Source organism: Ambystoma mexicanum, unplaced genomic scaffold, assembly GCF_040938575.1.
Source record: "Ambystoma mexicanum isolate Mex_15411 unplaced genomic scaffold, UKY_AmexF1_1 Mex_scaf11, whole genome shotgun sequence".
Taxonomy (NCBI): Eukaryota; Metazoa; Chordata; class Amphibia; order Caudata; family Ambystomatidae; genus Ambystoma; species Ambystoma mexicanum.
Genome location: NW_027182336.1, coordinates 2,567,550 through 2,580,162, shown reverse-complemented (window position 1 = coordinate 2,580,162; position 12,613 = coordinate 2,567,550). Strand labels below are relative to the sequence as shown.

General features: G+C 51.8%; 1 protein-coding gene across 2 annotated transcripts in view; it reads right to left on the bottom strand.

Moving 5' to 3' along the window:
- LOC138553514 (integrin alpha-X-like) overlaps positions 1-12,613 on the bottom strand; it is a 1,247,842-nt gene that overhangs the window by 546,047 nt on the left and 689,182 nt on the right. For both annotated transcript variants that reach the window (XM_069642543.1, XM_069642544.1), the window contains one exon: positions 11,531-11,734. In XM_069642543.1, coding sequence (XP_069498644.1) covers positions 11,531-11,734 — 204 coding nt within the window. The remainder of the gene's footprint in view (positions 1-11,530; positions 11,735-12,613) is intronic.

Below are 12,613 nucleotides of genomic sequence, written 5' to 3'. Positions count from 1 at the left end.
TGCAACAGTGATGCAACATGGATGCATGTGACAGCGGTATGTGGAAGCCTGATTGGCAGATGTGACATGGATGCCCGTCTGAACAGTGCGACACTTGGCAGAGGTGTAGACATGCATGCAAGTGTGGTGGTGTGTGTACATGTGTGGTGCACTTCCTGTGTTGCATGTGATGTCTGGCTCCCCTTTGGCTGCTGATGATGTTGTATGTGTAGGGATGGTGGTGGCAGTTGCAATATGGCTGTGGTATGGCTCATGTGTGCGAGTTGCAATGACATGTGTGTTGGGGATTGTGATGACATGTCTGAGGTTTGCCAATGCCACTCATGTGCAACTGTCATGCGTGTATGTGTCCATTGTACAGTGCCCTGATGCCTGTGTTTTGTTTCTCCCTGTCTGCAGCGTCAACTGATGAAGAGGGCGGGGAAGGTGCTGTGGAGCACAGCGGCGGGGATCCGACCGCCAGCCGGAGACGAAAGGCCCGGCTCCCCTCCCGTGTTGTCATCTCGTCGGGGAGCTGCCGGGAGGAGGTCCAAGAGGCGGAGGTTGCAGTTGGACTCCTCGGCAGCAGAAGGGGCAGCTGGGACCCCACAGGGCCCAACAGGGGAAGATGGCACGGAGTCATCCAGGTTGGTGGGGGATTTGGTGGAGGAGGGGGCCGTGCAAGCACCAGAGACGGGGTCTGGAGGTGGGGATCCCACTGGTGCTAGTGGTGCAGTGCAGGACCAGGGACAGGAGGCAGCACAGGCGGCCGCGGAGGTGCCTGTGTGTAATCCTGTCCCCGATCCTGTCCCTGCATCATCTTGCACCAGCAGGGATGCCTACGTCCAGACCCGTTTTCAGGCAGGGGATGAGCTGACGTCAACTGGCCTTCCTCTGCCTGCGGACGTGGCCATCCAGGTCCGGGTTGAGCCTGTCCTGGCTGGTGTGGCGTTGCGTCAACGGGCCATGCGAGGTGACCTGCAGTCCTTTGATGGAGAGACTGCACGTCATCTCGAATGGCTCGTTGACCACGTCAGCCTGCTGGGACAGGTCACCCAGGCCGGATTCCTCCATCTGATGGGGCTTGCTCCGACCCCCTCCTCAACTGGACCCCCTACGCGCCAGTTGTCCTCTGTGCCATCTTCCCACCCATCAGTCACCTGGGTGCCCTGTGGAGCTGCCTCTGACGGTGCGGCCAGGCTGGTGGAGGAGGCATCCCTGCCACAGTCGGGAGTCGGAGGTCCAGCAGGGGTGGCCACATCAACAACTGCACCCCAGCCGGCGGTGGATGTGCAGGCAGCAGGAGGCAGTGCATGGGCAGAGGCAGACCAGCAGCAGCAGCAACATGGTGGGAGACATGAAGGCTCGGGGCTTTCGACATCGGAGGGGCAGGCATCGGCCGGAGGGCAGGGGGACCCAGGACAGAGAGTGTCTTCCGTGTGGCAGCGGTTGGGCCACGCCATAGGTGCGGAGCGGCAGCGGGCGGAAGAGGCGCGGCTCACAATGGTCAGGGCGGAGAACTCCATGCGGAGGGCCCTGAGGCGGGCCGAGTGCCTCGAGGCAATCCGCAGGGGGTTGGAGGAGGACACGGCGTCGTCCCTGCGGACCCTCGGGGCCATGGAACTGGACCGCCTCCGGGACATCGAACAGGAGTTCGATGATGCCCTGGCCCGGGACACCACGGAGTGAGCCGCTGGACTTGCCCGCCGCCTTTGTATATAGTTCTTTAGTTTTAGGTTTCCTTTCTTTCTTATTATGATTTGGAGTCGACGGACACTGCTCCACTTTTTGTATATAGTTGATTTTTAGGTAGGTTTTTTAGTAGGTTTCCTTTGTTCAGTTGGGCTCATGGACCCTTGGTAGTTTTTTACATAGTTCTTTATTGCATGGAGATTTTTTTACATTTGACTTTGGCCAAATTTTTTTTGGATTCTGATTTGCAGTTTTGTGTTTTTATACGGACATGCAGCTTTTTTTTTCTCATTCACATTGTAGTTTGTTTTCTTTCTTTAGCATTCTTTATTTTTTTCAATACAATTTTGTTTCCATACTTCACTGTGTGGTATCATCTCATTGGTTTCATGCATGTCATGTTGTGTGTTTTCCCATTCAATTGCAACCATTGTGTGTGACGGACATGGGTTCATTAGCTTCATGAACATTGGGGGTGTAACATGTGATTTCCATTTCCCTGTGGGTGAATGGGTTACTTGGTAGGGCTTTTTGGCTGTGGAGGCTGACCATTACGCACATGATTGGGGATTGTGAGGACCTGGTGGGGGCTGCCCATGGTGGCAGGGGGGTGGGGGTGGTGGGAGACATGAGTGGGGGCCTGCTGGAGGCTGCCCATGGTGGCAGGGGGGTGGGGGTGGTGGGAGACATGGGTGGGGGCCTGGTGGAGGCTGCCCCTGGTGGCTGGGGGGTGGGGGTGGTGGGAGACATGAGTGGGGGCCTGGTGGAGGCTGCCCCTGCACTGCTGGGGGGTGGGGGTGGTGGGAGACATGAGTGGGGGCCTGGTGGAGGCTGCCCCTGCACTGCTGGGGGGTGGGGGTGGTGGGAGACATGAGTGGGGGCCTGGTGGAGGCTGCCCCTGCACTGCTGGGGGGTGGGGGTGGTGGGAGACATGGGTGGGGGCCTGGTGGGGGCTGCCCCTGGTGGCTGGGGGGTGGTGGGAGACATGAGTGGGGGTCTGGTGGAGGTTGCCCCTGCACTGCTGGGGGTGGGGGTGGTGGGAGACATGAGTGGGGGCCTGGTGGAGGCTGCCCCTGCACTGCTGGGGGTTGGGGGTGGTGGGAGACATGGGTGGGGGCCTGGTGGGGGCTGCCCCTGGTGGCTGGGGGGTGGGGGTGGTGGGAGACATGAGTGGGGGCCTGGTGGAGGCTGCCCCTGGTGGCTGAGGGGTGGGGGTGTGGGAGACATGAGTGGGGGCCTGGTGGAGGCTGCCCATGGTGGCGGGGGGGTGGGGGTGGTGGGAGACATGAGTGGGGGCCTGGTGGAGGCTGCCCCTGCACTGCTGGGGGGTGGGGGTGGTGGGAGACATGGGTGGGGGCCTGGTGGGGGCTGACCCTGGTGGCTGGGGGGTGGGGGTGGTGGGAGACATGAGTGGGGGCCTGGTGGAGGCTGCCCATGGTGGCAGGGGGGTGGGGGTGGTGGTAGACATGAGTGGGGGCCTGGTGGAGGCTGCCCCTGCACTGCTGAGGGGTGGGGGTGGTGGGAGACATGAGTGGGGGCCTGGTGGAGGCTGCCCCTGGTGGCTGGGGGGTGGGGGTGGTGGGAGACATGAGTGGGGGCCTGGTGGAGGGTGACCCTGGATGCTGGGGGGTGGGGGTGCAGGGGGACATGAGTGGGGGCCTGGTGGAGGATGCCCATGGTGGCAGGGGGGTGGGGGTGGTGGTAGACATGCATTGTTGATCAGTAGTGCAAGGTGACATGTGGGTTGGCTGGGGGGCATGCCCATGGTGGATGGGCTGCCTGCGGGACATGAGCATGGGTGCAGGGTAGTCCCCTGTGGTGTGGGCTGCCTGCAGGGTCCGTGGAGGTTGTGGAGCGTACACCTGGGAGGGCCCACACGGCCAATTCACATGTGGTACTCCCCAGAACCCCTGAAATACACATACCCTGCTGAAATCGTGTGTGGAACTTCCCGCACACCCCTGAAATACACATACCTTGCTGAAATCGCGTGTGGAAATTCCCGCGCACCCCTGAAATACACGCACCCTGCTCGCACTGGGCCAATCGCGTGTGGAACTTCCCGCGCACCCCTGAAATACACGTACCCTGATGAAATCCCGTGTGGAACTTCCCGCGCACCCCTGAAATACACATACCTTGCTGAAATAGCGTGTGGAACTTCCCGCGCACCCCTGAAATACACGTACCCTGCTCGCACTGGGCCAATCGTGTGTGGAACTTCCCGCGCACCCCTGAAATACACGTACCCTGATGAAATTGCGTGTGGAACTTCCCGCGCACCCCTGAAATACACATACCTTGCTGAAATCGCGTGTGGAACTTCCCGCGCACCCCTGAAATACACGTACCCTGCTCGCACAGGGCCAATCGCGTGTGGAACTTCCCGCGCACCCCTGCAATACACGTACCCTGATGAAATCGCGTGTGGAACTTCCCGCGCACCCCTGAAATACACATACCTTGCTGAAATCGCGTGTGGAACTTCCCGCGCACCCCTGAAATACACGTACCCTGCTCGCACTGGGCCAATCGCGTGTGGAACTTCCCGCGCACCCCTGCAATACACGTACCCTGATGAAATCGCATGTGGAAATTCCCGCGCACCCCTGAAATACACGTACCCTGCTCGCACTGGGCCAATCGCGTGTGGAACTTCCCGCGCACCCCTGAAATACACGTACCCTCATGAAATCGCGTGTGGAACTTCCCGCGCACCCCTGAAATACACGTACCCTGCTGAAATCGCATGTGGAAATTCCCGCGCACCCCTGAAATACACGTACCCTGATGAAATCGCGTGTGGAACTTCCCGCGCACCCCTGAAATACACGTACCCTGCTGAAATTGCGTGTGGAATTTCCCGCGCACCCCTGAAATACACGTACCCGGACAAATCGCGTGTGAGACTTCCCGCACACCCCGGTATACACGCACACGTATTTCTTTTCAGCGGGTGTCCGTGTTTGTGGGTACCCCTTTGCACTTCATTTGTCCTGGGGGGCCACAGTATAGGACATTCATCATGGCAGTATATAGGTGCTATTTGTTGGCACACCTTTTGGCGCACATTTCTTACAGCCGCAGAGACGCTACCGCCTGCTTTCTTGTGGCGGTCGTGTTTGTGCCTGTGCGCTGGTTTGAGCGTGCGCTTTTTTGCCCTATTCTATTCCATGAATACGTGTTGTAGGCGAGCGTGTGGGCGTTCCGCGCACTTGTGCCCTGTACTTCCCCCGTGACGCCCACGTTTTGGCAAGTTGTTCCCCATTCCGAGTGTTACGCCCGTGTTCCGCCTACTTTTGTTGCGTGCGCCGCGCTATGTGCGATTTTCGCTGTGGCCTGTGCGATTTTCGCTGTGACCTGGCGCACGCTGTTAGATGGCCTGTGCGCCAACGTGCGCCGCGCACTTTTTTATCGCACATCCGCTGGTTTTCTCGCGCACGGACTTCCATGAATCGATGTGCGCTGCTTTTCATGCGATTTTCGCACTTGCACTGTGATTTTCGCTATTCCACTGCGATTCACACGTTTTTGCCCACTTGCGCCGCGCTAATTAGTCCATGAATCGGCCTGCAAGAGTTTTTACACTTTTCGCGATAGGAATAGTGTTTCCATTAATGGTGAAGCTGGTGTAGTCGGGGCAAAGCTTCAGGATGGTATTAGGGGATCCGACAAGGAGCAGTTCAGTCTTATCATCATTCAGGCAGAGACCATGTGTAGCCATCCATGCCTGAATGATGGAGAAGACTTTGTTGATCCGGCTGAGGTCTGAATTGTAGTTACTGGTTAGTGTTAGGAGTATCTGGGTGTCATCTGCATAATTGGTGTAGGTGACACCCAGATGGTCCAGCTTGTCGAATAGAGGCTTTGTAAATATGTTATACAATGTTGGCGAGACACAAGAACCTTGTGGGACAACACAGGTAATGGGAATCGGGTCAGCCGCTGCTAGCGGTGAGAAAACACACATGGTCCTGTTATTGAGGAAGGATTGGATCCATGTGACTGCATAGTGTGAGAAATGTGCTGCCGATGACAGGTGGTTGCATAAGATTTTATGGTCAACCAGGTCAAAGGCGGCGGAGAGGTCTAGTAGAAGAAGGATGGCAGCCCTCCCTTTGTCTTTAAGTTCGTCGATCTGGCTTTAGAGATCAACAAGGGCTGTTTCTGTTCCATGTTGAGGACAAAAGCCAGACTGGTGAATTCCTAGTAATTGGTTTGTCTCGAGGTAATCTTGAATTTGTATGTCGGCCACTCTGTCAAGGATTTTTAGTAAAAACGGGACGTTGGTGATAGGTCTATAGTTTGTGGGTATGGACGGGTCCAGTGTTTGTTTTTTTAACAATGGTAGAACCCATGATTGTTTCAAATTGCTTGGGACTGCGTTACTAGTGAAGGACAAGTTTATTAATTTGGTAATGAAAGGGGATAGATCCCTGGCTGCGTCTTTTATGATCTGCGCGGGGCAGCTGTCCCCCTTACAGATCGAGGGTTTCAAGGATGCTATAATTTTTTGTACTTCAGGTATGGTGACCTTTTTGAAAGTGAAGCCTAAGCTGATAGCTGTGGGAGGTGGTCAGGTGGGAATTGCGGATGGGCCATGGGTAAATTGTAGCCGCTTATTTTCAATTTTAGTTTGGAGCCCCGTGATTTTGTTGGCCAGTGCATTCTAGATGCCTGTGCACCAGTGTTTGTCCTTGGTACAGGTATCTGTGGGGGGGTTGGGGTTTTCTAATTCCTTTAAGATGTTAAAAAGTTCTCTCGTGCTAGAGCCTGCCTGAGTTATCCTGGTGTTGAATGATTCCTTTTTGGCACGTATAATCTCATTTTTGTAAAGTGTGGTAATATTAGTAAGATTAGTTCTGTTTTCTAATGAGGGAATTGTTTTCCACAGTGTTTCAGATTTACTTTTTTGTTGTTTAAGTAGTTTGAGCTCCGGGGTATACCAAGAGTTCAGGTGAGCTTTTGGTTTCCCTTTGCGCATTTTCAGTGGGGCAATGATGTTGATAGTTTTAGACATGGATTTGTTGTAGGTGCTAACCAACAGGTTCAAGTCAGATGTGGCTGGTAGTGCGTTCAGAGCGGGGACTACCAAGGGTATTAGGGTTTCAACTGTAATATTGCTCTTGTTCCTAGTTGGGCAGGCTTGTGCCATGAAGGACTTTTTAGGCACTAGGTTGTTGATATTGATATCTAGTGAGAGGAGGCGGTGATCCGTCCAGACGAGAGGTAAGGGGTTCTCAAGGGTAATGTTGCAATTAAGGGTAGCTACCCAGTCGAGAATCCTGCCTTTCGAGTGAGTGGGTTGGGAGCAGAGTTGTAAGAGGCCGTGCTCAGTTAATGCAGTAGCCAGGGAGGTAGCTGGAGTGTCGTGGGGGTCATTAAACCCAAGACTCAAGTCCCCAAGGATGGTGATTTGAGCTGAAGGTTTAGAGCTTTGGGCTACTAGGGATGTGATGTCTTCTTCAAATGAACCATGCGGACCTGGTGGCCTGTATATTAGATGCATAGTAATTGTGCTCTTAGGGGATGTTTGCAGTTTGACTGTGAGATGCTCACATGATTTTAGCGGAGAGGAGGTGGCTAGTCTTATGTCGAGTGAAGATTTGAAGATGATAGCTACTCCACCACCTCGAGCGTTAGGTCTATCGGCTCTGAGGATATCATAATTATCCGGGATAGCTAAGGTAAGGGCTGGTCCCGCAGCGTCATGTAGCCAGGTTTCTGTCACAGCAAGGAAGTCCAGGTTGTTGGACAAGATAATGTCGGCAGTCTCTATAGAGTGGGCGACTAGAGATCTAACGTTTAGGAGTGCTCCTTTTAGCGGGGGTCGGTTGGAGTCGTTGGAGACTACAATCTGGTTATTGGGCAGTTTGGCTGGATGGTTAATATTTTTATGGAGGATTCTGGCACCAAGTCTGTTGTTACACTCGGTCAAATCGAGAGTGGTAGTTTGTATGTCTGATTGGACAATAGTTTTGCTAAGGCTGTGGCCAGGAGTAGGGCGTAATGGCTTGGTACTCGGGCAGTCCCATTTGGGGCTATCAGTTTTTCTGTGGGCTGGTGGATCAGTTGAGTGGGCGCTAGCATAGGTAGGACAGGCGAGATGGGAGCTAAGTGGGAAGGCTGGTGTGGTCGGCAAGAATGGTGTAGGGCAGGCGATGGGGTGATGCCTTGGGCATGCAGGTCTAGCTAGACCATTTGTATAGGCTATGTAATTGTTGCCACTGCAGGGTACATTATTTTGTATAATGCAGAATGGGAACATGATAAAGGTGAGCCAAGGTTGCATAGTGGTGGCAGTGAGGTACGGGCACAGTGCAGGGATAAGCAGTGTGGCCTCAGTTATCATATGGATACGTAAGAGATATCGGCGGTGGGAGGTAGACCAGTGCCTAGTAGCATCAGTGTCTGAGTGTCAGGGTGGTATCCAGTTGTGGCAAAGGTGGCAAGCAGGCAGAGGGGATGGCGAGCACGAGGCAGGCAGGGCACAATATCTGGAGTTGGCCAAAAACAGGCAAAGACACAGTATCAGGACCATACAGGTAACATACAGGCAGCTCAGATGGGTCTAGAATGCATCTAAGTCGATGTGGTATGCCTTAAGCGAAGTACGTGTACAGATAACAAGTAAGCCATAGTGGTTCTACAACTTTGTAGGCGGTGCATAGTTAAAGTGGATATGCATTTTAGGGCAACCAGTCAATTCCACATTGTATTCGGTCTCGGACACGGTCTCGCCTATTTGTACTAGCAAGATCTATGTTACTGTGTATCATCTCCGGGTGATCATAGTAGAGTGGTAATACATAGTATGGAATTTGTAAACTTATGGCATATTTTCAAGTTAAGCATTGCAAGTCTAAGATGGACCAGGCATCGGTAGGTTCAATGTTTGGTACTTTGCTCAGTAGGTTGCCAGTGTGCGAATGGCGAGGTGGCAGAAGAGAGTTTTAGCAGGTTGGTCAACGTGCATGCATGAGTGTGAGGCCGGAGTAGGCAGTGGGTAGCTGGGTAGGTCGCTTACCTGGAGCAGAGCGGAGACCAGAGGTCGGGGCCCCGGCTCCTTTGGCTCTGGACAGGCTCCAGACAGGTGTAAGCCTTTGTTGCCAGTCTTCATTGTGCAGCCGGCTCCGCCTCTTGGCTAATCCTATTGGCCTTTATGGGGCTTGTCACTCGTCAGCTGTGCAGGCGGGGTTCACAAAGCCTCGGGAGAAAATATTCAAAAGCGTGTGGTGGCGGCATTCATCTTATGGTGGTTGATCCCTCGTGGCTTTTAATGGCGCTTCAGTGTGAAGCACTACTTCTGCGTGCCTGCATATGCTGGTTAGCAGGTTCCAAATTTAAATAAGAAGCGGTCGTAAATAGTGAGCGCTCGGGCTGCACTTTTATAAACTTGCATTGGGCCCAGATAGTACCCGCAAGTATTGAGATAAAAGAAGCCTTAAACTTACTTTCTCTCTGATGAGGGGTATAGACAATGCTGCTCCTGCAGCATGTTGCGAGCTCCAGCTCCACGGACGGGATGTATTAAACATATTGAATATTGAAAGGAGAGATTTCCTCATCCTCTGAGGCAGATTCCTCATAAATTGAGGACATAGACTTAAAAAAGTCAGATCTGGGTAAAGGAGAAAATCTCCTCTCTTCCTCCACAATACTTGTCGAAGGAATAGAAAAATCCTTCGAAGTTGCCGAAGGAATCTTCGATGACTTCGATGAAGACTTCGACACAGGCGTCGAAGACGCTTTTGGCTTCGATGCCGAAGCGATCGACGCCGATGGCGTCGACGAAGTCGTGGAATCATTCAACGACTTATGTTTTTTATGTGGCACCAGAGAGGTACTCGACTCTCGAAGAGTCTTCGGCGCCTTGGCGTCGACTCAAGTTTTTCGAGTATCCTCGACACTACTGGCTTTAACCATAGTAGTTTTTGACTTCCCTTTGTCTTTCAATGGAGCGACTTTAGGGGTATGGCTCTTCTGAGGTTTATTCGAGGGGGTCGGGCCGCATTCTCGAATACCTCCATCATCTTTTTCGAAATTCCTCCCATTTCCTGGGGGAATCCGATTTTGTCGGACATCGAATTTCTTCGGTCGATGACTCGGAAGATGATGAAGGAGACCTATGTCTTCTCTTCACTTTTTTAGACGAGGAAGATGACGAGCGTCTCGACCTGCTACGAGATCGAGATCTCTTGGAATGTTTACGGCGATCTGACTCCTTCGAATCGGTCGATTTTTTGTATGTTTTTTGGACACAGCCTTAGCTTTAGAAGCTTCTCTCCCCACCGACAGTTTACCTCTCCTCTCACGAAGGGCCTTCTCCGTCATAGACTGACAGGAGCCACAGTCGTCGGTTCGATGACTTGAACCGAGGCACCAGAGACAAACTCGGTGAGGATCCGTAATCGACATGTTCGATCCACAATTGATGCACTTCTTAAACCCAGTCTTGGGTGTCGAAGGTGTAGAAGAATATGACATTTTTCTCTCAGAAAAACTTGAAGCGCGCTGTTCTCGATAGCGAAGCGATCAGAAAAACGGAACTGAAGCAACGGGCGCTGCTCGACCTATTTATACCATCAGTGACGTCGACAGAGTATGGAGCCCGTCGAGGGACAGTCGACGCCGCAACCTCGAGCACAGCGCCCTCTGCCGAGAATTGTTTTTTCCGAAACAGCGAAGCTGGAGATAACGATTTTTCGTAAGATGTGGAATACATGGGAGGACACAATCCATTCAAAGTATGTTGATGTTGGATGAAGGAATGAGTGTACTGCAGTTGAGCTGCTTGAGAAGTATGTTGATGGTGGATGAAGGAATGAGTGTACTGCAGTTGTGCTGCTTGAGAAGTACGTTGGTGTTGGATGAAGGAATGGGTGTACTTTACTTGAGCTGCTTGAGAAGTATGTTGGTGTTGGATGAAGGAGTGAGTTGGATGAAGGAGTGAGTGTAGAAGCTGGGCTGGTGAGCTTTTTTTGAAGGCTTCCAGTGGGAGGTTTATGAATGAAGCGTTGAGGTATCTATGATGGTTTCAGTTGCCCTTGATGGGAAGGCAACAGAAACCAATGCATAGCAGTTCTGTTGCACCTGCTACGTAGAGGCACTGGATGTGCTTGCTATCTATACATGGATCTGCTTTCGGAATGAGCATTAAAATGTGAAGAAACCCCCCTTTATTTGTGCAATTGTGCATAAGGGTCGAACAGGAGACTCTGAATGTGCAGATATATATTGCACACATTCAAAGGAACTTAATGGATGTGGCACATCTTTTTTGGGCGCAAATGATGAGAAGCACTATCACATCTCACCACTCTCGCCAACATAGGTTTTGCGAACAGTCCTCTTACCACAGATATATGTCATGTATGTGTCCCAAGTGCAGAGTTCATAGCGTTGCAGTCCTAGCCAAAGAAATGGTATTCATTTAAGGAATGTCAGAGTTTGCATCATGAATGCTTGACACGTGACAGACTCTGTGTCAGCCCTATTGGCATTTCTGCCACGGGACTGGGAAAATGGGTGGCTCTTAAAGGCGATTCAGGCAGATTTGGCTTGGAAGATGAATCTATGGAAGGCCACAAACTTTCCGGAAACTCAATAGGAGACTGCAGGAGCCTGCTGATCACTTCTGAGAAAGGTCACTCAGGCTTACTACAGAGACACCAAAGGGATTCTCAACACATGTGTAAAACATTATTGTTCACTTATTTTGTTTATTGCAATGGCTTGTCATACATTCTGGGGTCCCTAGTGACTTTTATTTGTCTGAGGTGCTTGGTACCCTTTTTTGCATTTGATGTAATTGATGCACATTTTTATGGAGACAGTGCACAGGGGTGGCCACTCTTACCTGACTGTAGTCTGGCCTAATGCCGCTTCGCACTCCGTGGAATATGTAGACTGCTCCCTGGTTATCGTTCTCCGTCGGGGCGCCAACCGCAATGTCCGTGACTTTATCCCCATTCATGTCTGTGATATCAGTGATGGATGCACCAAACTGGCTGAATGGGTGACCAGCCTCCCCATGTAGCCGCTGTGTGCAAGTCATCCCACCCTAGGGAAAAACGAGAGATGAAGCGCTCAATGTTAGCCAGTTATTTACCCACTTCACAGGGAGTAAATTTGTTCATGTCTTCTATAGCACATCCTGGATTGTCTCTCCATGGTTAAGTGAGATAGAAGTCAATACTTCATGGGCCTAAGTCACAACGCGTCCTCTCTGCCGCAAGTCACTTTGCAGCTGCGCACATTTGTCTGATTGGAAAATAGTTGCAGTGCATAGGTGTGTCCTCAAATTACACTTTAATTGCAAAATTTGCACACATGCAGATCTGCTACTTTATGGGACGGAGGTGACTACACCTCCATTAACACCCGCTTTTCCTTGCACAACGGGCGTGTCTAGAATATAAGCAAAGGCTGGCCAATGTAAATGAAGGAAAAGCCTACAAATGCAGATGGAGCATTCTGAATCACAAACAAAAATCGAGTCACTTGCTCACGTGAAAGTCAGACTTGTAACATATACAAATTAGTATGAACACATGTACCTTTTTAAAACATTTTTCCATAAAAGCGACTCATTTCTGCCTACGATTTACGCAACTGTTAGGGACTATGTGTTTCACCTTTCCAAGTTTACTTTCAGGACTTGCACCTGGTTATTTGTTTTTTGTGTGAATCAGAGATATTTGAACATGCAAAGTGTGGCAGGTGCAAATTATATAAGCAACACAGACAGCCCAGAACGCAGCCCTCAAATCATCCGCACTGGGAGGGAGAGAGGTGGTGGAGGTTTGCGTGGGTAGCAGGAAGCCAGATCATGTTTCCTTTCAATATAGATCCCTGTACGGCACTATACTCAAATAGGGAGGTGGGCTTGGGTGGCAGGGTGCCAGGTATTACTTTTTGTTGGAGAAAAGGGGGTGGTATA